Raw genomic sequence first — 23,087 nt, 5'->3', positions numbered from 1 at the left:
AAAAAATGGTATATTCATACACTGGACTATTATCAGCCATAAAGAGAAATGAAGTAATGACACACACCACAGGGGGGATGAAAACATGCTAAAGTAAAATAGATCGATACAGAAGATCATATATTGCTATGATTCCACTTCCATAATTACCCAGCACAGTTAACTCCACAAAACAGCTTAGTGGAGTGGTAGCCAAAGGTTGGGAGGGAGGGAGGAGTAGAGAATGACTGTTACATGTGGGTACAGGGTGTCCTTTTGGAGTGATGAAATGTTTGGAACTGGACAGTAGCAATGGTGTAAAGGTACTTGTACTAAATGTCACTGAACTATGTAGATTTTTAAATGGTTAAAATGGTAAATGCTATGTGTATTTCATCACAATAAAATAAAATAAAATTCAGTCAACGTTAAAATAAGTTTGTGTCTTACTACTAATCTCTACAATGAAACTTGGAAACAGGACCTCGGAACACTGAAAAACAAAACCACACATACCTACTTATTTACTCCCAAACAATGCTTGGTGTGAACATAGTTCTCAGAACTCCTGCACAACTATGGCCAATCATGATGCCAATCCTGGTGAACATTTAGGAAACTAGGCGCTACTCTAAGTGCTCACATTGAATGCTGTGAGATAACTAGCCCCATTACATAAATTTAAAAAAGCACATAGCAACCCATCCAAGACTGAATAGCCAGCAGGTGGTGGAACCTGAGAATCCGAAGCTGATCTAATTTCAGAATGTATGCTTTTAGTCACAGTTCCATGGACTCACAGTACAGACAGTTCTCATTCGGGTCCAATCCCTTCTTTCCCTACATATCCATCCCAAAGAGCATTCCACGCAGGGAAGCATCCGCTCAGCCTTATGCGTGTGCAGTGCCTTATACCTGGAACACCAATCTCCAGTGCTATTGTCACACCCCTCGAGGCCAGCAGTTCCTTCTCTCCTCACTGGTCTAGGCTGGGGTGGAAGGAATGAGACCAGGAGCCTCCAGGGCTCTTGCACAATTGGCCTTAACTGTTCTATCTACTTGCATTCATGCCTGCAAACACTGACTGAGCATCCAGTTTAGCCTGAGAATAAGAACAAAGAACTACTCTTATGAACCCAGCAAAACCAAAGGTGCCTTGTATTCTGCTGGAGAACAACCTGGAATGCAAACCCATGAACCACAAGATCCGATTGTTTTGTCTGGCCAGCACAACTTTTTCAAACACCAACAATATAACTTGAATGCCTTCCCTGGGGCACCCATACTGCTGCTCAGCATTATCTTGTGACCTGTTGGTCCAAGCACGTAGAATATCCTGACCTAGCCCATTAACGAACTCACTCATTGCTTACTCCCAGGATTTTTCCTCCTACCACCACAATTCTTTCATGTTCAATAAACATGGCTGGAAAAGACAGAGAAATAAAAGAGCGAATCAGATATCTGAATGTTGTTTTTAAAACAGTATATAGGGACGCCTGGGTGGCTCAGCGGTTGAGCGCCTGCCTTTGGCCCAGGGTGTGATCTTGGAGTCCTGGGATCAAGTCCCACATCGGGCTCCCTGCATGGAGCCTGCCTCTCTCTCTCTCTGTGTCCCTCATGAATAAATAAATAAAATTTAAAAAATAAATAAAACAGTATATTCACTTCTGAGGACTAAAAAAAAAAAGTCCTAGATAATTTCAAAAGTGGAATTATCCATAAAATTGAAGTAACGTCATATCACAGCACAACTAAAATTGAAGTCCTATGACAAGGGTCCCTCATTAGCAGTGCTCACATTTCTAATCAGAGAGGGGGTCCTAGCAGAATCACTGCTGGCAGTCTCAACCCCAGTGATTTCAGAGAAAAGGTGGGAGACCACTGTTTTAGAAGGTTTACTTTTAAATCTCAATAGCAAAATCAGACATTTATGTTTGGGTTATTTTTGTTTGGCTTGTAACACTGCTCATGTTCAGACAATGAGCAATGAAAATGAAATGGAAAGGTCACGAAATAAAAATACTAAATAAACACACTGGGCTTTACTATGACAGAGAACTCTTATTCCAAAACTTCTGCTCTCTAGACTAGCATAAAGAGGGTCACTGGCTGTCTTTACATAGAAAAAATCCACAACTATGCCCTGCAAAACCAAGCAGCACCAGCATATTCTAAGAACTGAGTTCATATTTTCAAACTGCAGCAAAGTGATACAAGGATCTTACTCTGAGAGAACACAGGTCTTCATTTTTGTTGAAGGTCGGGGGGCAAAGGGGTGGTTATTAAGTCAAAAGCCTTGAGTACGAATATTTACATCCAGTAAAAATCAAGAGTAGAAAACTGCACAACTGTTAAGCTTTCTTAATCATACTTTAAATGTATAAGGGACCCACATTATTTATAGAAGCCCAAGGGAGAATTCCTTTAAAAAATAATGCTAGTCTTTTTTCCCCACAATGAAAGCAAACCGCTATATTTCTCAGGTTTACTAGGATTTCTCAAAGGGATCATTTGTGCAAAGGTGAAATCTAAACAAAAAAACCAAATAACCTTCTCTCCTACTCTCTGGTCTTTTTGCTACAAGACCCATGCCCAAACTCCAGGCTCACTGCAGTGTAGAAATGCAGGCCATACAAGAGAGAAAGAAGATCATTTCTAGATGTAAGAGGCAACAGGTTAAAATGTCATTGAGTAGTATGCAGTACTTACTGCTGGTTCAACTTGGCTTCGATCTGCAATATCTATGTGGACAATTTCAACAGTTTTCCACGTGTTTGGATCTAAACCATGTACCTGTAAATGACAAAGAGAAATAAAACACAACAAACTGTAGACTATTCTTACTAGGCAGAACTATTACACTTACATTAATAATCTTTATCTGAGTCTTTAAGAGTACATTATGAGGAATACAAAAACTCCAAATTGCTACTTCATTGAATTAGTGGTCTGAAGTCTTAAGGAATCTAGATATCTTCTGTTAACCCTGTATCCCTAAGAAATAAATGGAGCAGGTGTGAGGATGCTGCCAGATTAACAGAAATCTGTCACCATTATTTCCTGGCAGTCCTTAAAGAGAAGTTATTTGACAGAATGTACGTAACCTGTGTTTAGTACAACGATACAGGACCAAGTCTTGATAACCCTTAAGTCCTAGCCAAACATAAGGTGACATTATAATTAGATTTCAAAAAGCTGCACTGTGAGGTTTAAAACCTATCTTGAATTTGATTACCCTAAAGCTTTTCAGTTTTGTAGGATATCAATTCCTCATGTTTAATCATTTATTTCTAAAACTCTCTGAACCAATTAAGAACTGTTTACAAACTACCAAAGATATGTCCATTTGGAAGCTAGAAAAGGCAGATCAACTCATACACAGACCAAAGCCTACCCAATAATCTTCATTTAGATTCTAAGTTTTAGAATTAGTGTGAAAAAAACATGAAATGTCGAATGATCACCTGGAAGAAAAATTCAAGTCAAATACTACCAATTATATTTCAAAAGTTCTATTAATTGGCACCAATCACATAAAAGCGGAATCCACCACAACATGAACTTACTCTCCTATAACAGCACATCACGAGGTTGGAACAGTAGTTCTCAAACTGGAGCTCTCAAACTGGAGCGTGCACCACAACACACAGCATGCTGGGCCGCACCCTCAGGGATTTTAATTCAGTAAGTACGGGGTGAGGGCTGAGAATATCTGCATTTCTAAGGAGCTCCCAGATGCTGCTGCTGGTCCACAGACCACACTTTTGACAGCCACTAGGCCAAGACATCAATACCAGATGCCTTCCCAAGTTATCCGAAATACCGTATCAAAAATTAATGATTACACTGAGTCTTAAATGATTTTCCTGAAATTTATTGGAGGGATAAATGTGCACCAACTTGTAAAAATTAGAACATTTTTGTAAAATATTCAAAGTTGCTCCTCCCTCTCGCTTTTTGGCCACGTCTGACATTAATCCAGCAGAGTGGAGGTGAAAACTAAAGCAGTCAATTTTGCCTTGTAGAGTAGCTCTGACAAACATACAGAAATGAAAACATGAAAGAAATCTAAAATTAATGGCTAAATCGGTTTGGGGGTTGTCTATGAATTTTATCTCTGCGCTACCTGTCCCAGATAAAGAGAGCTGATAAAAACAACTCTCCCCACAGTCCACTCTCTCACCAAGGCAAGGGGGCCGACAGGGAAAGCCCCGTTAGTTGCTGGTTGCTTGCCTGCCTCACTATAAATGGACATGCCCTGGTGTGTTCAGGTACCGGTCTCCTGTAGCTGGCATCACTCTGGTGATGACAAAATGGACTATAGTATTCCCATTTCCAAGGGTCACTGCACTGAAAGCCCAGAGTTGAAACTTACATTTTCTAATGTTCCCAAGTCTGGTTTGTGCCATGTTTCAATTTTAATGAAGAAATCATCTTTCATATATTCATTCTGCAGAAAACACAACAGCAAAATGACAGTGATCTTTCACCAGTTCTTTGGGGCTTTTGTCTGTGGGAGCCTTCCCCAGCATAAGCATCCGTGCTTTGACTCTATAAGACTGATCCTCAAGTGACAAAGAATCATTAGCTACCTATTTTTATAGACTTATCAGGGAAACCAAATGCATGCTTTTAAATAATTTAAACTACTCTACTTGTCATGCTGCATACAGGGCTAATATTAAAGAAGCTGGGAGGTTTGGTGAGCAAATATGGCATTCAAAAGAAGTAGCACAAGCAAAATAAAGTCAACAGGGAGATTTTGAGACAAGGCTGGAAAAAACCCATTAACACTGGGAACATGGGGTGGAGTGTGGGCTGGTGAAAAGAGCACAGAGGAGGAGCCATGCAGTGATGGGTAGCTTTAATTTAAAAAGCAAGGAATGACTGAAAATAATTACTATGTAAAGCAAAATTTGACGATTAAGAGTATGTGACACAAAAATAGTTTTACTCACCGTTACAACTGAGGCATAATGGACAGGTGGGCAATAAAAGGGGAAAAATTTCAGAATATTAATCAATGGCAAAACAATCTATCATATTATTTAACATGATGATGATTAAACTACCCAAAATCACAAAGCATTTAGTAACTAATGTCTGCAAAAGTTTCTACAGAAGTGACACTACAGGGTACCTTAGGTTATAGAGTCAATAATTTTAAAACAATGGTAGAATAATGTCACAAAAGCAATAGTTCATTCAATTTGAAGGCCAATTAAGCAAACAACAGGAAACTGCTTCAGAAATCTGCTATATTCTTCCCCTATTATATGTGGCAATATGAGAAAAATATTATTAAAACTATACCAAAAGACACTTTAGAGTGTGGGTAACCTTTCAGGTCTCACCCCTGGAGCCAAAGTGGTCAGCAAGGACCTCAAGTGGCTCTCATCTGGGAATGAACTAATGTCCTTCACAAAGGTCTAGGGGAAGGAACCCAGAGAAATCTCTCCATTGCCACAGCACCTGCAGTGACTACCCAAGAACCCACAGAGGGCTTTTTTTTTTTTAACGGGTTTGAAACGTATTTTAATTGGTTTTGTTTCCAGGATTCCTCATCCATGCCTGGTCTCTAGGGTTCTCCCCAGCCCCTCATTGGGGGTTCAGACTCAAGAGGACAGCTGCAAGATGAAAGAGAAGGCCCCTGACAGAAGGGGGCCGAGTCTCCTTAGTAAGGGGTTCCCGCCCACACCCCCACCTCACCCTGTGCCCTGGCCCAGCTGCAAGTATGCCCACTGTCAGAACATGGTCTCTTTAATGGGACACTCGGAGCCCTGCCCTCCCTGCCTGTGGGCCATGCAGTCCGGGAGAAGATGCCTTCTCAAAGGCATCAGCACCAGGAGTCCATCTCCTCATCAGCAGTGGGGCAGAGCAGTGGAATGGCTGCCAGGAATCAGGCTTACTTGTTCTACAGTAGGGGTATGCATTCCAGGCTTTCTCGTGAAACACCAAGGAGCCCTCTGGAGCAATCATCCTGACGAATGCAGGAACTTTGCTGTGAAGAGAGAAACAGTGAATTATGTTTTTGATAGTACCGTTTCTTTGTTGGCATCTATCAGGCTACCTCAAAGAGTGCTGTCATCAAAGGTGATTATGTTCAAGTTTCATAATTCATGTTCAAAACTGTTATCAACATGTTTCATTTTCAATCCCAAAGTAATCAAGTGGAAAATTAATATAAAAACAACAGTTTAAGAACATTTAACTATATACAGGATTTAAAGGGGGAAAAGAAACAATTTTGTGTTGGGCTTCTGTTCTACATCCCTAAGGTGAAATCTGAAAGTTAACTGCTATTCAGGTCGCACATAATACAACACAGAAGTTCTCTCATGTGGTTAGACCACATTCACTGTTTAACACACAAGAGTCTCTAGAATATGGGAGTATTTCTGAATAAAGGTCTTCAAATACTCTTGACAGAATAAACTTAAAGAAAAGTGACAATCTGAGGAACCTACATAGAAATGATATATTAAAACATTTCCAAGTATAAAATTTTGTATGTTTGGATGATGAATGTCATTTGCTGCCTCAAGTATAGTCACAGAAGTGTTAAGTATATAATACATGAGGAGTTTGTGCCAATTCATAAGGTAATCAGCAAAGATCCAAACAGATGAATGGGCCAAAGGCATCTATAGACACATTACAAGAAGAAAACACAACTGGTTAACAAATGGAAAAATCAGTCTTTCAGTCTTCAAAGAAATGCAAATGGAATGACCACTTCTAAGGACTCAAGCCTGCTGTAAAGAAAGCAGTTTTACATACACAGGCTTTTCATAAAGATCAGATTCAAATCCCAACAGTAGCACTTAGCAGGTGTGCGACCTTGGACACAACACTTGGCTCTCTGAACTTCCCCATGAGTTGAACAGAGTTCGGATTACTCTATAGGGTTATCGAGAAGATTCAATCAGATAATACCTATAGTGTTTATTAGAACATTCCATAATACAGTAAAAGCTCAATAAACAGTGGTACTGCTCTCTAATTGTAAGTTGGTATGAAGCTGAGTACTTTCACATGCTTTTCTTCATTCATATCCTCCAACAGCACTGCAAGGTACACATTCATTTATTTCATATAACCAGCATTTAAGTGGCTAAATAACTACATGTCAACACTATATCCTCCAACTTGAAGCCCTATATACTTTTTCCTGTATCAGAACTGCTTCTCTGACAACTGTCAAACACAACTTAATATCCTAAGCTAGGAGAAAGAACAAACCAAGGAGACTTGGGGCCCAGTGAGGACTTCTGCCTTACTAAGATTAAGCTGATGGCTGGAGGCATCCCTATGTTGAATTTTGGAAGCAAAGCAAGATGAATATAAGGAACCCCACACCAGCTAGACAGCCATGCAGCTACAGAAGAGGTAACATGGACAGCCCTTTTGTCACCTCCTCAGTACACAAAAACATGTGTATGACCTGGAGCTTCCGCTACTGTGGCAATTTAAACCACTGGAAAGGAAAAGCTGAAGCACTATTACATATGACATCATTAGCAAAATGCCAAGGGCATAAAGAGATTTACCTGTGTCTTTACACCCTGAAAACAGTAAAAGAGAACTAATTCTTTGAGCGCTCATTCTTTCCAAATCTAGGTAAGATTCATGGAAAGGGGAGTTAACCTGACAAAAATAAAGCCAAGGTATCTGAAAATATTTCACATTAAAAGTAAAAAAATACCTGAAGTCCAAATAATTTCTTCCATTGCTAAAGAACCAAAATCCTTTTAACTGTGGGAGAGCTCTCATCAGGGTAGAATGTAACACATATGGATAATTTTTTTTTTTAAATCAGCTACAAGCCTGTCAGTCTGAGAGTAAGACAAACAGATCATTGGTTCATGTGGTCACCTTAGGAAAAGGCAGGAAAGGAGTACCTGGGTGGCTCAGTTGGTTAAGAATCCAACTCTTGGTTTTGGCTTAGGTCATGATGTCAGGGTCCTGGCTCTTTGCTCAGAGAGGAGTCTGCTCAAGATGCTTTCCCCTCCCTCTCTTTCCCCCTCTGTCCTTCCCTCACTCACCTACCTGTGTTCTCTCCCTCTAAAATAAAATCTTTTATTTAAAAAAAAAAAAAAAAAGAGAGAAGAAAAAGGCAGGAAAAATATAGCTGTGAATTAGCTCAGAAACAGATTTTAACTATCCTATTTATTCCCATAGTGCCCAACAGTCTAAAAACCTTAAACATTCTCAAAAGCTCTAGTTTGCTGATACAAACAGAAAACAATTGCCAGTCAGTCACTAAATGCCAGCAAGAACCAAATTTACAACGAAGTTTTAACATGTCTTCATCTTGCTCCCAAATACCTATTTTCTTATTTCCAGGATACTTTTCCACTATGTGAATTCCAACAATCAACTTTTTTATACTTAGTTAAAAATGACCAAACCGGGGATCCCTGGGTGGCTCAGCGGTTTGGCGCCTGCCTTTGGCCCAGGGCGCGATCCTGGAGTCCCAGGATCGAGTCCCACGTCGGGCTCCCGGCATGGAGCCTGCTTCTCCCTCTGCCTGTGTCTCTGCCTCTCTCTCTCTCTATGTCTATCATAAACAAATAAATAAATCTTAAAAAAAAATGACCAAACCTTTGAGCCAGTTGTTTCGAATTGACTCACTTTTTACATTTAACATGAGATTCTAATAAACATCTCTCCTCAGTGAATCTAAGTTATGGACTGGGAAATGGGAAAATGTATACATGGAGTAAATAAAATTAAATTTCAATTCTGCTTTAAAGGAGAGAAATTTTCATTAGTGGCAACTTTAAAATATTCCTAACAAGGCAGTTCAAGTGCACCATTTATATATAATTAACAGCATACGTATTAGTTTTCTAGCTCAGTATCACCTACCTAGCAAGTAAATTCTGCTTTGGAAGCTTAGTGTCTTAGAAAAGGAACAAATATTAACCGAATTAACAAAATGGAGGCAGGCCCTCAAAAACAAATGAACAAGGACATTCCTCTTCTTGTTCTCCCAACTATCATGTTCTCTTGTGGCAAACCAACACTCATGACAGTGCTTAACTCAAGGTAAACACTTCTAGATTTGGTTAAGAGTCAGGAATTAAATAATGTTCAAGAGCACAAAAAATTCTTTGCCAAAGTCCTTCCCCCACCTCTAACTCTGAATACACATGAAGAACAGTTCTCTTCAGGATAAAATTCAACCAAAATGTTCCATCAATTATGTTGAAAGGAGATAATATTAAGATCTAACAGATATTACTTCCATATAACAATGGCTGTAAACCTGTTAAGTGGTAAGACAACGTTGCCATAGTGGTAAAGGAAAACAAAGGGCTTACATGGTTTAAAAGATATTTAACAAGTGACCAAAATGTATACTGAACTTCTGATCTAGGAGCATTCTTTTTTCTTTTTCTTTTTCTTTTTTTTTTTTTTTTTTAAGACTTTACTTGTTTATTCATGAGAGAGACAGAGACAGAGAGAGAAGGAGAGAGGCAGAGACATAGGCAGAGGGAGAAGCAGGCTCCATGCAGGAAGCCTGATGTGGGACTCGATCCCGGGACTCCAGGATCATGCCCTGAGCCAAAGGCAGATGCTCAACCACTGGGTCACCCAAATGTTCAGAAACATTCTTTTTAAAAAACTCTTATTCCTGAGATACCTAACACCCTTGCAAATCATTTCAAACTGCACTTTTCCCATGAAAGTTTTGCATCCACCTTGTCAACAAAATGAGCAAACTGTTAAGTTCTATCTTTCCATCCTACAACCTACTGTGGATAAACATCAAAATATAGAAAAACAGGGGATCCCTGAGTGGCTCAGCGGTTTAGCGCCTGCCTTCAGCCCAGGGCGTGATCCTGGAGTCCCGAGATCAGGTCCCGCATCAGGCTCCCTGCATGGGGCCTGCTTCTCCCACTGCCTGTGTCTCTGCCTCTCTCTCTCTCTCTCTCTCTCTCTCTGTCTCTCATGAATAAATAAAATTTTTTAAAAATGTAAAACATATGGAAGAATCTGAAGACCAGATTTATTCGCCATAAGAAATCTTTCATTTTATAATCAACTGAAATATACTTTCAATATATTGGGCACACCTCATTCATTCACTCAATTTACTGAGTGTCCACTGTGCCAGGGGTTATGTAAATAACAGTGTGCAAATGGGCAATTCTTACTCTGATCTTACCTTACAAGGGAAAGAAGCAGCAAATAGAGCAGTAAATAACCAAAGGCAGGGAATTACCCCTCCCAAAGTTCAGTAAAGGCAAAGAATGGAGCACTGGACAAACAAGTACCTGGTTTAAGGGTGCTCAAGAAGGCCTACCTGAGGATATGACAAGACAATGATGATCTGAGAGTAAGGAGGGTCAGCCACATGAAGAGACAGACCCCAAAGTCCTAAAACAGTTAAAGACTTGACCTGCCTGGGCCACTCTGAGGCCTTCAGCATGGCTGGACTATAGGGAAGGAAGAACAGAGGGATAGACAGAAGATGAGGCCAGCGAGCTGAGCAGGGGGGCAGACAGATCACAATAGGCCTATTTTATAAGCCAAAGGGTTTGGGCTTTATTCTTTGTATGATTGGAAGCTACTAAAGGGTTTAAGAAGAATGACCCAAAGATTTAAGAACATTCTGACTTTGTCACTTTAGTAGAGTCATGTCAGTAAATGACAATTAACTGGGGTAAGAGTGGATGGAGGCAAAAATTAATTCAAAATGGATTAAAGATCTACATGTAAGAGCTAAAACTGTAAATTTTTTCTTTTTTTTGAGAGAATGAGAGCGAGCATGCACGTGGGCGAAAGGGGGAGAGAATCTGAGCACAGATTCTGACACAGGTTTGGTCTCATGACCCTGAGATCATGATCTGAGCCAGAATCAAGAGTTAGATGTTTAACCAACTAAGCCCCCTAGGTGACCCATAAACTATAAAATTCTTATAACAAAATGTTGATGCCAATCTTTGGAACCTTAGACTGGATGATGGTTTCTCAGAATGGAAACAATTAAAGAAAAAAATAAGTAAATTGGGCTTAATCAAAATTACAAACTTTTGGGGCACCCGGGTGGCTCAGTGGTTGTGTGTCTGCCTTTGGCTCAGGTCATGATCCCAGGGCCCTGGGTTTGAGTCCCACCTTAGGCTCCCCACTGGGAGCCTGCATCTCCCTCTGCCTATTGCCTCTCTCTGTATCTCTCATGAATAAATAAAATCTTTAAAAAAAAATTATAAACTTTTTAATGCCTAAAAGGAAAGTGGGAAGAAAATTACAAATCATGAAAACATGCTCAACATCATTAATCAGCAGAGATATGCAAATCAAAACCTTGAAATACCACCTCACACCCATTAAATTTTCTATACAGAAACAAAACAAAACCTGATAATAACAAGTGGTGGCAAGGATATGGACACTGGAACCTTTCACATGGTTGGGGGAATGAAAAATGGTACAGTCACTTTGGAAACAGTCTGACAGTTCACAAAGTAAGGAATGACCCAACAATTCTACCCAACTGTAGGAGAGTGCATGTGTTTGTGTGCGCACATGCACATCCAACAAAAATAAAAATGTGTCCACACAGAAACTTGTATACAAGTGTTCACAGCACCATTACTTATAAGAGCCAAAAGAATGGACGGCAAGAGATCAATCTAGAAGCAACTAGAAAAGTTCAAGAGAAAGAGATAACAGTAACTTGCATTAACATGGTAGGAATAGGGCAGCCCAGGTGGCTCAGTGGTTTAGCGCTGCCTTCAGCCCAGGGCGTGATCCTGGAGACCCGGGATCGAGTCCCACATCAGGCTCCCTGCATGGAGCCTGCTTCTCCCTCTGCCTGTGTCTCTGCCGATGTCTCTCTCTTTCTCTCTGTGCCTCTCATAAATAAATAAAAATCTTTAAAAAAAAAAAAACAAAACTCCATTCTCTAAAAAAAACAAAAACATGGTAGGGATAGAGATGGAAAAAATGGGTAAATACAATGGGAAAAATGTACAAAATGACTTCAAATCTTGATTTGTGGAAAGGAATAAAATAACCAGACACAAATTGGTTAACAAAACAAGACTTTAAAGTTTTGGAGAAAATAAATAAATAAATAGAAATAAAGTTTTGGAGAAATATCAAAAAGAGAGGGAAAGCAGTGTTTTCCACATTACAAAAGGGAACAGCAATGAGAAATGAAACCTACCATAAAGAGGAAACAATACATTATAGAAGTTATCTCTAATATTCTTCTGGGATTGAATCACTCTTGATTTAGAAAACTCTAAACTGTGCAAAACTGAAGACTTAGAACTATATGCAAAGAAAATACTTTGCCTTGTTGACTAATTCTCCACTCAAGAATGAAATTAAAAAAATAAAATTTATCAATTTCTTGTGTATACTTATTCAAAAATGTTCTTTGATGTAAATCATCACATATAGTTAATCTTTGCATTCTCAGGTGATTTAAACTTTTCATTTTTAAACATGAATGTAACTTCAGTTCCTGGCAAATGACTTTTGCTTACAAAAATGAGCTCCTAACTGGAACTCCATGAAATTTTAAAATGATTTTCAATTAAACCTCTGCTGTTTCAACTTTTGGAGAACAAGACCATTCAGGAGTTGGCAAAGCTTTACGAATTCTCCATCATTCGTCTAGTCAGTCATTGAAGGCTGACTAGAGATGGTTAAGATATAATGCTTATGAAGAATAGTAAAAGAACAAAGCTGATTTTTCCCAAGAAAGGAAACAGAAAAAGGACTGGTCATTTGCCAGGAACTAAAGTTACATTCATGTTTAAATCTCAGGAGAGCTTCAAGTTTTTCTCTGAAATAACCATCTCAAAGGTTGCAACACATTTCCTTGCCTTGCTTCAGAATTCAAAGAATCTGAATGTTGTCCTCTCCCCCTCATTCACTATTAAGTATACATTAAACATCCTAAAGAAACACATTCAATCTTTTATGGTAAATGGAGTGTGAGACAAATATGTACACATGAAATACATGATCAGATGTCAAAATGAGTAGACGGGACAAAAAGGGATGGAGTTTAGGGAAGAATAAAAGTAGTCAAGGAAAGCCTCTGCCCAGGACAGAGCTGAACTGTGTGTGGGAAACTGAGGTTATAGGCAATGTCACATCACAAGAAGAAAAGAACCTACCGGGGCTGAACATGGCACTTCTAGAGGACAATGAAGAGTCAGGCTTGCTTAGAGCCAACAGTTTTTATTCTGGACATTTGTAACAACTGGAGAGACCTAGATAATCCTGAGTAGCCTCTTAAGTTTAACTTTATCCTGGAAGATGATTTGAGACTAAAGACTATATAAGAACATGGGACACAATGAAATGCATGGTCTTGGAAGAATTTCTCCGTAAACTCCTTTGGCATTAACTTTAGAAAATGGAAAATAACCCTTCTACAGGGCTCAGCAGTAGAGCAAAATAATTACAAGAGCAGGTTCCTAGAGTCACCATGCCTGCCTGGGTTCATGGCCTATCTCTCCCATCAAGAGCAGTGACACAGGGGTCAGTCACTTAAGCCTTTCTGGACCTTCATTTCCTCACTAGAAAAGGTTGCTGTGGGGAATAACTGAGCTCCCACCTAGAGCATGTAGGGTGACCAGCACACAGTAAGAACACAGTCAGGACTAAATCCTCTGCTTAGAATTACCATGGGTGACTATTTACTCTAAGTTATCAAAGAATATAGAAAGAATCTCATTATCCTGTAAGATTATCTGAGATTCAAAGGGGGAAAAAGTCCCTTCTGATGGTCACTAAATTATGGGCTAATACCTTGCCAAGATTATTTCTCAATATTCTGGTTAGGATGAAGTGTATCTTACATCAAGAAGGGTTTGGTGAAATGGGAAAGCATATTGGCCAGAGAATCCAGAGATGTTGATTCCACTGGGTAAAGCGGACCTCCGAAGTCAAGTATCTCAAATGTACAATAAGGTGCTGATGACCTCAGGTAACAAATTTAGCCAGGCAAGTCTGCAATTCTATTGCCGCTATACAATGATAATGGGCACAGCACTAGAAGTTACCCAATGGAGCATGTGCTGAAATGGGGAACATATATTACTGGACACAAACTTAACTTCTTGAGAGAGAAAGTTCTAAAACTCTCTAGGAACTGTGGGTAGCTCTACAACACGCTGAGCGTGCAGGATGCCCTTGCAGGATACTGACATCTGATAGGCTGTGCTGCCAGCCTTGTGTCATGTTTGCTATCTTTTCTATGGCACAGTGCAGGCCTCAGTACTCAAAGCTAAATTATTCTTTGCCCTTCCATAATTTAGTTATTCTGTGCCTGTTGTGCATTGATGCCTTTGAGCATGTGGACATCTGACTGCCTTGCCCTGTGACTGTTCCCTCCCCTAGACTACAGCAATAGTCAGTCCTGGTTTTTGTTTTTATTACCAGACAGGTTTCTGGTTGTTCTTCACTACTATCAGAGAGTATGCTACGTGAGATCCATTAGTGCCATTCTCTTTCCTTTGTTCCTTTCCTGTCTCAGGCTTTATCCACAGTGGCCATATTTGTGTGATAAAGCCAGTGTTCCATGGGCATCAAACAGCCCTTACCATCCAATCAAACCACCTCCCCTCCCTTCTCATGGGACACGTGTGCTCATCAGGTCCTGAGTGCTTATTGTCAGGGGCTTGGGACTGCCTACTTGTGATCAAAAGAGCATGGGATTAGAACCCAGAGAATCTAGGTCACAGTCACCATTTTGTCACTTACTAGCTGTGTGACTTTGGGTAAACATACACTTTAGTGTCCTCTTAGGTACAACATGTACATTGCCTCTTTTTCAGACTGCAATGAGGAGTAAATGAGTGAATGACAGAGTGAAACCAAAGGGTACTGGGAATGATTTCAGCTCCTTCTAGAAATGAAGAAGCCATGAGAACACTGGGAGGCTGGCCTCCAGAGAGTCATGGTTTTCCTTTATTTAATCTATTAAAAGCCCAAGAGGAATTCTGAACCTCATCCCCAAATAAGCTCTTCAGAACAATAACATGCCTTGAATTAACCATATTTATATAGCCCTTTCCACTTTAGAGATTTATTATTCATAGCTGGAATGTCAGCTAAATCAGATGTCTCAAAGTATTTATCATTTTTCTAATTAAACAAAAATACAGAAAAGTAAAAAAAAAAAAAATTTAAATCACCCATAATCCCACCACCAAGAGAAAAACATTAACATTTTAATGAATCTCTTTCTAGGCCTTTTTCTGATTAGTTTTTAAAAATACATGTAATGGGGGCACCTGGGTGGCTTAGTTGCTTAAGCATCTGCCTTCAACTCAGGTCATGATCCCAGGGTCCTGGGATTGAGCCCTGCATCAGCTCCCTGCTCCTCAAAGAGCCTGCTTCTCCCTCTCCCTCTGCCTACTGCTCCCCCTGCTTGTACACATGCTTGCGCTCTAATAAATAAAATCTCAAAAAAATTTAAAAAATACATGTAATGTATTGCATACTTTATTTACATATGCATTTAGCAACTAATGTTTTCCATGTAATGATATATCAAACATTCCCCCAATTTCCAACTCAGTTTTCAAATGAAGGGTGTTTTGAATATATTTCACAATTATTCACATATGAACATCATACACCAACAGAAAGTTTTAAAAATCAAACTTTTCTGGTTAATTTTAGAATCTCCAGAGAGAGTTAAATGTTTACAATTTAAAAAAGTTTTATGCATTAGTAAAATTCAATTAATGAATAAATGTAAAATACTAAAAAATAAATCTAAGTACAAGAAAATCAATACTATGTAGATCATACCATTTAGAATGCCACATTTTTCTCTCAACTGACATTTTTTTTTTGATATACTTAGGGTGCTAACAAATGAAAGGAACCATGAATAAAGCAATCTCTATGGATAACTGATCAGATTATTGCCTTCATTCAAACCTGGATCAGAAACAAAGAAACCCTGTGTTCTAGGAGGAAAAAAAAAAACAAAACAAAACCCCACAATAAAATTCAGGATTCTATAAAGTGAGAACCTACCTTATATTCATGCGTCAGTATAAACCAAGCAGTGGTCTTAAATTAAAAAAACAAGAAACAGACTGATCATCACAGCTCATCTACAACTTTAAGAAGCTCTACAAAAACACGGATGTCACTCATTTCAATATGAAGACAATAAAGGCAAGAAAGACCAAAGATCCCTCCTACTTTTAATAAATTAGGGAGACTACTGACAAAAATGGACTCTTAAAAACCATTACTGATCTTTTGCCCTTGGACAAATACTGGTATGCATTTTCTGTTTTAAAATATTTATGCCATGGGCACCTAGGTGGCTCAGTCAGTTAAGCATCAGACTCTTGATTTTGGCTACGGTCATGACTTCAGTGTTGCAAGATGAAGCCTTATGTCGGACTCCATGCTCAGCGAAAAGCCTGCCTGAGATTCTCTTTCTCCTCCTCTACCCTTCCCCCCTACTCGCTCACTTGCTCTCTCCAAAACAAATAAATAAGTAAAATATTTTTTTAAAAAATATTTAAGCCAAAGATAGAGATTAGACAGCCAAACTTTGGAGAATATGGCGAAAAAAAAAAACAACTTTAATAAACCAAAGAGATAAAAACAATGAACAAAAGTTTTCAAGTCACACAAGAAATTCAAATGCTCTACTAATAGGAAAACTCATTCAACTTCACTAATAAAGCAATGCAAATTTAAATAAGACTATTTTTGCACATCAAACTGGCAAGAAAATAAATGGGAGAAAAATATGGAAAATGAACACTACCAAACTCTTGGAGGGCAATCTGGAAGTAGTATCAAAATTTTAAATGAGTATGTCCTTGCAGCAAAATCCCACTTTTATGCATTTCTCCTAGAGAAATAGTAACCTAAGGCATGAAGACATGTACAACCATGTTCACAGAAATATTTGTAACCTGCAGAAAGGAAAATATTTCTAACACCTAAACTGGCTTATCATTTAGAGAATGATTAAGTCACCTATGCTTTATTCACACTAGGAAATGTCACTAAGCCTTAAAAAGAAGAACATGGACATTAAATAATACCACAGCAGGGTGTTCACAATGTGAAAAACAAAACCAACTTCAGATCCCTATGTATGGTAGGTTCTCGTTTGTTACAGAAAACCAAAAATGACACAAGTGATAGAGCTGTATGTTTGTTTTTAAAAATTTATTTGCATATGTACAGAAAATGATCCAGAAGGAGAAACTGTTTCTAGTGTTTCTCCCTAGGGTTATGGCTATATGACAGCAAGAGATGGGGACTAAATTTTTACTTTATAACCTTTCCTGTTGTTTGAATTTTTTATAAGCAGTTATACCACTTTTATAATTTAAAAATAACCGGGGGGGGTGGGTTTCTCTCAAAAACTTTAAATGTAACATACTGTCACAGTAAAATTTAAAAAGTACTTCAGCACATAACTCAGCAAGTTAGGGATTTACCTGCTCAAAAAGTAACATGGAGAGCTAAAGCATCATCTTCAACAGAATTACTAAGCATCAGATGTGAACAATCAGCTTACCTCTTTAGGTGATAGATTTTGTGTGTATATTGTCCCTTTTCTCCATCCTTCTCATAAGGTTCATTTTTTAAGACTTCAATTCCTTCTCCACCACCAGTTTCATTCTTACTAGCTTCTGCAACAGAGTAAAGCTGCCCAACCTGATACTGGAATTTCAGAGCACAGAATTTCATTAAACCAGTAGTACCTGCAGAAATTTCCTATGCTAAAATCTTACCATGTGTGATATAGAAAAGCTTATCCAAACCAATCAGCACATTTGTTTCATAGGAAAACATGACTCAAACTAGAAATTAGTATGTTTAGGAAGACTAACCACCAGAGGATCATAGAGTTTCACGAAACTCTATAATATTTTATGAGATTTCCATTATTTGAGAAAACTCCTAGCTTAAAGAAAACTCCATACATAGCCTTAGTATGTACTATCCACTTACCAAGAAAACATATTGATGCTTGGCCCAACACTTTTGTATAAAAATACATTTGTGTTTTCCATAGCACTTTCACATCTATTTTAGCCCATTTAATTTCACAAAATTCTGGAAAAATTGGGACGCCTGGGTGGCTCAGCGGTTGAGTATCTGCCTTTAGCTCAGGGCGTGATCCCGGGATCCGGGACTGAGTCCCGCATCAGGCTCCTTGCATGGAGCCTGCTTCTCCTCCCTCTGCCTGGGTCTCTGTCTCTCTCTGTGTATCTCTCATGAATAAATAAAATCTTAAAAAAAAAAAAAAAAGAATTCTGGGAAAAAGGTATGAAAGGAATATAATTGTTATTCTGCCAATTAAGAAAAACTAAGCAACCAGAATACCAATGTCAATGATAAAGAGAAGGTATATAAAACTAATAGTAAAGCCTGAAAATACAAAGAACCATTCCAGTCCACATTTTAGTAGACCTCTGGAGTCTTTTTTATCATGACATCTGTCTGATGTGCCCAATTTAGCCCTTGTCCACCTCAAGAGAAGTGGTATTGGGCACCCAGGATCAAAACTGTTTATTGTAAAGTTCTCCAGTAAAAAGAAACTGTTTTTGAAATATTTTAAGTATACAAGAATTACTATAAAAGGCAAGAAAATGTTGGCAGTGGTTTCTATTTCATTTTAAAGTGACCCAGAATTCTCAATGGCCTAAACCAATACCTGTGAGCAGACAATATTGTTCTGTGCCAATGTGGAGCTGCTAAGTTCCAACAAATAATAAAAAGCAAAGTTCTCATGTTCTAATTTGTTCTAGTGACTCAACCATGACACTGTCTCCAATCTCTTAAAATTTGGCTAGATTTCTTCCTCCTGGTGAGGACAGCCTGAAGAAATACTTTTCTTTGTTTTTAAGCATATTTTCAAAGAAAAGCTATCTCTAAAAATGAATCATTCAAAATGAACATTTTATTTGAGACAAAAAAATACAGGTAGTTATAAGCTCAGTAAATATTCATATCTAAAAAGCCCATGTGGATATGACACAATCTTATAGGATAATTTAAATACATACAAACTCAAGCACTCAGTTTGGGTTTAGGAAGCTAGAACCAAACACATTTCTTAAAAGCAATAAAAATAATTTCTGTAGGGATTTTAGAGTGCAGAGAGGATGTATTTCTTTTCTGGTTTTTGTGATACCACACCAGAGTTAGTCTAGTAATGCTACAATCTTTAAGTCCTTTAAAATGTACTTTTCAACACGGTCATATTTTTTTTTTAAATGGGATTAAAATGTCTCTAAATCAAAAGGTAAATTTAATCTCAGTCAGGAACAGAGTAACAGAACTTTACAAAGAAACAACCAGACAACAGCATCCAAAAAAAATGTTATTAATGAATTGATATTTTGTGACATGCCACTGGCCTTTCATTCTCATTTTTAAGACTAATTTAGAGACAGAAATCATGTTTAGTAAGCCTGAAGAGAAGAAAAAGTTGAGATTATTTTCACTGACAACACCAAGACTCAAAGATTTCAACAAGTTGATCCAACAAACTGAAACCAAAAGAAAAATTTTAACAAAAACAAATGTCAATTTCCACATTCAAGTTCAAACAATCAATTGCACAAGTAAAGCACAGGGTGTCTGGATTGCCTTGAATATTTTAATATGGGAAAACCTCAGGCACTACTGAGATATATACAGCTATGTTCAAGTCTACTTTAAACTGTGCCAGACAGCTACTCATTTTTAGTTCCTGCATTTTATTATTATTTTTTTTCCCTTTCTGTCTTCTGTCAGCTGTCACTTCTTAGGTTATCAGTTTGTTTTGTCCCACTTCCAATTTACTGCTTCTAATCTACTGTCAGCTCCAGGAAAACCAGATAACTGAGCAAGTACAAACTGTGTGCAAATTATAAAACGACCCAGCAGGCTTTGTGGGGTTTGCTACACATTTCTCAGTTTCTCTGCTTTTATCCTCCATCCTGTCCATACCACAGAGAGCTGTAACTGAAGGACACACAAGTTCTGAGCAGGTAGCGTATTTCTTTATTATATGCAGATCAAAGGAAACAATAATCTCTGTAAGAGACCATGTCTGGAATACTGTTTTCTTTCTTTTTTTTTTTTTTTTAAATATATTTTTTTAATTTTTTATTTATTTATGATAGTCACACACACAGAGAGAGAGAGAGGCAGAGACACAGGGAGAGGGAGAAGCAGGCTCCATGCACCGGGAGCCCGACGTGGGATTCGATCCCGGGTCTCCAGGATCGCGCCCTGGGCCAAAGGCAGGCGCCAAACCGCTGCGCCACCCAGGGATCCCTGGAATACTGTTTTCATTTGAGAGCAACAACTATAACACAAGGAGTAGTGAGACCATCTGGTGAGAAAGTCTAGAGGTCATGTTATACTAGGCCAAATCAACGTGCTGGGAATGTTTAACCCTGTGACCTCATGCAGAGAAGATGGAACAAAAGAACTTGGGGGGAGGAGAGAGAATGGCCAAGAGAAAAAATGAAGGGCTACCATACACCAGACAGAATAGGCTTATTTCTCACTGCACAAGTGGGAGGAACTGTAAACAGCAAACATTATAGGAAAGCAGGTTTTGGCTTAAAGACAAATGTTTAAAATATCCAACAGTAAACTAGACTGTTTCTCTAAAGAGCAAGTTACTTAGCCTTAAAGTGCTTATTTTGAAGCTGGAACCTTCTTTCTCTGGGATATGGTAACCAGAATTCCTGAACTGGATAAATTAAACTACCTTCTTTAGAGCCTTCTGAAACAAGTGAGTGTAACAGAATTCATTTACAATGAATTATCTGTAATACCTCAAATTATTTTGTCACATAAAATGGAATGTAAAGGTAAGTAAACACAACAGAAGTATGACTTTAGATTAACATATTGAAATATGGGCAGCCCTGGTGGCTCAGTGGTTTAGTGCTGCCTTCAGCCCAGGGTGTGATCCTGGAGTCCTGGGATCGAGTCCCACATCAGGCTCCCTGCATGGAGCCTGCTTCTCCTTCTGCCTGTGTCTCTGCCTCTCTCTGTGTGTGTTTCTCATGAATAAATAAAATCTTAAAAAAATATATTGAAATAAACGGTGTTGATAAAATACAGAAACAAGCAAGACTTACCTCCTGAACAGAACATGGCAAAACCACACGGCTAAAACGACAAAAGAAAAAAAATACATCATAGATGAAATATTTTGTTTTAAAACATAGCTCTCTACACTTAGAAGAACTTTTGCTTAAATCCAATGACAGCAAAATACAAGGATGTCATTGTCTTTACAATGCCTATGGCTCTAAATAAGAATTTTTAAACTGGGGAAATAAAACTACCATTTGTGGGTCTCAATGATCACTTCCATAAGTGTCCTCATTGTACCAGGACCCCAAAAACGCAGTTGCAGACATTCTTGGAGGAAAAAAGGAACAAGAGAAAACTCATCACTGAAAATTGCAGGGTATTGAATATATTATTTTTAGACTGGTCTGGTTGCCCTCATGAAATTTTTAGTATGATTTCATTCACCATCTATATACTGTATGTTCTGTTTTATGATACTTCTCACAGAATATGTTTTGCATATCATGAATGAATGCTTCCAAAAATTGTTCCCCACTACCCAATTATTCTTGTTTTATTAAGATATCCCTTAGATGTAACAAGGAAAAACTTTATCAAAGGAACTACTTTGAACCTTAGAAATAAAACCTGTTCTAGGGCAGACTCAACACAAGGTCAACTGGTGTTTGATCTTGTCCAAGACTTTGTTACCAGACCAACAAAAGACTGGAGGCATAATGCTCCATATAGTCCCAAAAAAGATTATAGTAAATTATTCTATATCACAATATTGTACTTTATCATCAGATTTTTATAGACAAGTACCTTTGCTTATCTCCAGCATAAACTCTGAAAATCCCTAAATATCAACTATCTCATGATAATAGCTGATGTCCAAGACTGCATTTCTTTTTTGGCCTGGTCTTTCTCAGACTTTTCCCTGCTAACCATTAAGGTATCATGCCAGTGTCATGTAAAATTTCATTTTAACTCTCTATTAAAAGGAGGGGGAAAAAATCCCACATCATCTTGATTTTCATTTTATAGAAAATTCCCAATAGTTTTTCCTCATCCCACCTTGTCTTCAGCTGCACTGTCCACCCACCCCTTTCCCTATTCTCAAACATTTATGCTTGAGTCCTTGATTTCCAACTCATGTAAAACATGCCTCTTGTTATTCTCTCCTCCTTCACTATCAGGGGTCACTCATCACTGGTTGTCTTTCTGATAATGGTCACCTCAAGACAATAAACATTCTCAAACATCCTGATTACTGTTCCAATAAAAAATAAAATTATACAAAAAACCCTCTCATAACCCTAATGCTTTTAACTGTCTCCTCAGAGCACACATTAACTTGCTCACTGTCTCAGTAACAGAAAATAAACTGGCGTCAAGAGGGTGTGGTGGGGGGTAGGGGCAGACTAAGATATAGGTTGAGAGCATATTCTAGAAGATAAAGAAAGATATAGACAGAGATATATAGGTTAGGAGCATTTATTCAGGACCTGGAATGCAGTGATAAAAAATCTATTACATTTATTAGGCAAAAAGAAATCCGGGAAGGTTGTTCCAAAAGGCAAGTGACATGACTATAGCTAATCAAAAGAAGTCATCTGTAGCTGGTAAAAAACACTGAGAAACAGGAGTGTGGCGAAAAGCCATCTGTGGAGACACTGACCTAGGGTTTACAAAGACCTGAACCAAGACGATGGACTTTAGAGGAAATTGAAGGGAATAGAGACGAAAGAGTTAAAGACTTCCCGGAACTTTCACAAAATCACTGCTGAGTAACTTTAACTGCTCACTACTGGAAGATCCCTATTTTTATATAACAACACTTTCAGCGAAACTTATTTCACAAAATCAAAGTGACTGATTAAGACATTCTGGATGAATGATGAGTCAAATTCTTCAAGATTTACTCAATGAAAAGTAAAAGGAATAGACAGGCTTTGATTGTCTCTTATTCTCAAATGCACATTCAACTTCTCTAACAATTTGAAAATTTTCAAAATTCTCTGAAAATCCTCAGGAAAATAATTTTCCAGATGGAACTA

General features: G+C 38.3%; 1 protein-coding gene across 2 annotated transcripts in view; it reads right to left on the bottom strand.

The window, feature by feature from the left end:
* PITPNB (phosphatidylinositol transfer protein beta) overlaps positions 1–23,087 on the bottom strand; it is a 64,611-nt gene that overhangs the window by 38,958 nt on the left and 2,566 nt on the right. For both annotated transcript variants that reach the window (XM_055322354.1, XM_055322353.1), the window contains exons 2-7: positions 21,090–21,120; positions 17,519–17,664; positions 5,892–5,983; positions 4,941–4,948; positions 4,358–4,432; positions 2,692–2,775 (exon numbers count right to left, since the gene is read on the bottom strand). In XM_055322354.1, coding sequence (XP_055178329.1) covers positions 2,692–2,775; positions 4,358–4,432; positions 4,941–4,948; positions 5,892–5,983; positions 17,519–17,664; positions 21,090–21,120 — 436 coding nt within the window. The remainder of the gene's footprint in view (positions 1–2,691; positions 2,776–4,357; positions 4,433–4,940; positions 4,949–5,891; positions 5,984–17,518; positions 17,665–21,089; positions 21,121–23,087) is intronic.

The sequence above is a fragment of the Nyctereutes procyonoides genome, unplaced genomic scaffold, assembly GCF_905146905.1.
Source record: "Nyctereutes procyonoides isolate TBG_1078 unplaced genomic scaffold, NYPRO_anot_genome, whole genome shotgun sequence".
Lineage (NCBI taxonomy): Eukaryota > Metazoa > Chordata > Mammalia > Carnivora > Canidae > Nyctereutes > Nyctereutes procyonoides.
This window is presented reverse-complemented; position numbering and strand designations above follow the sequence as displayed.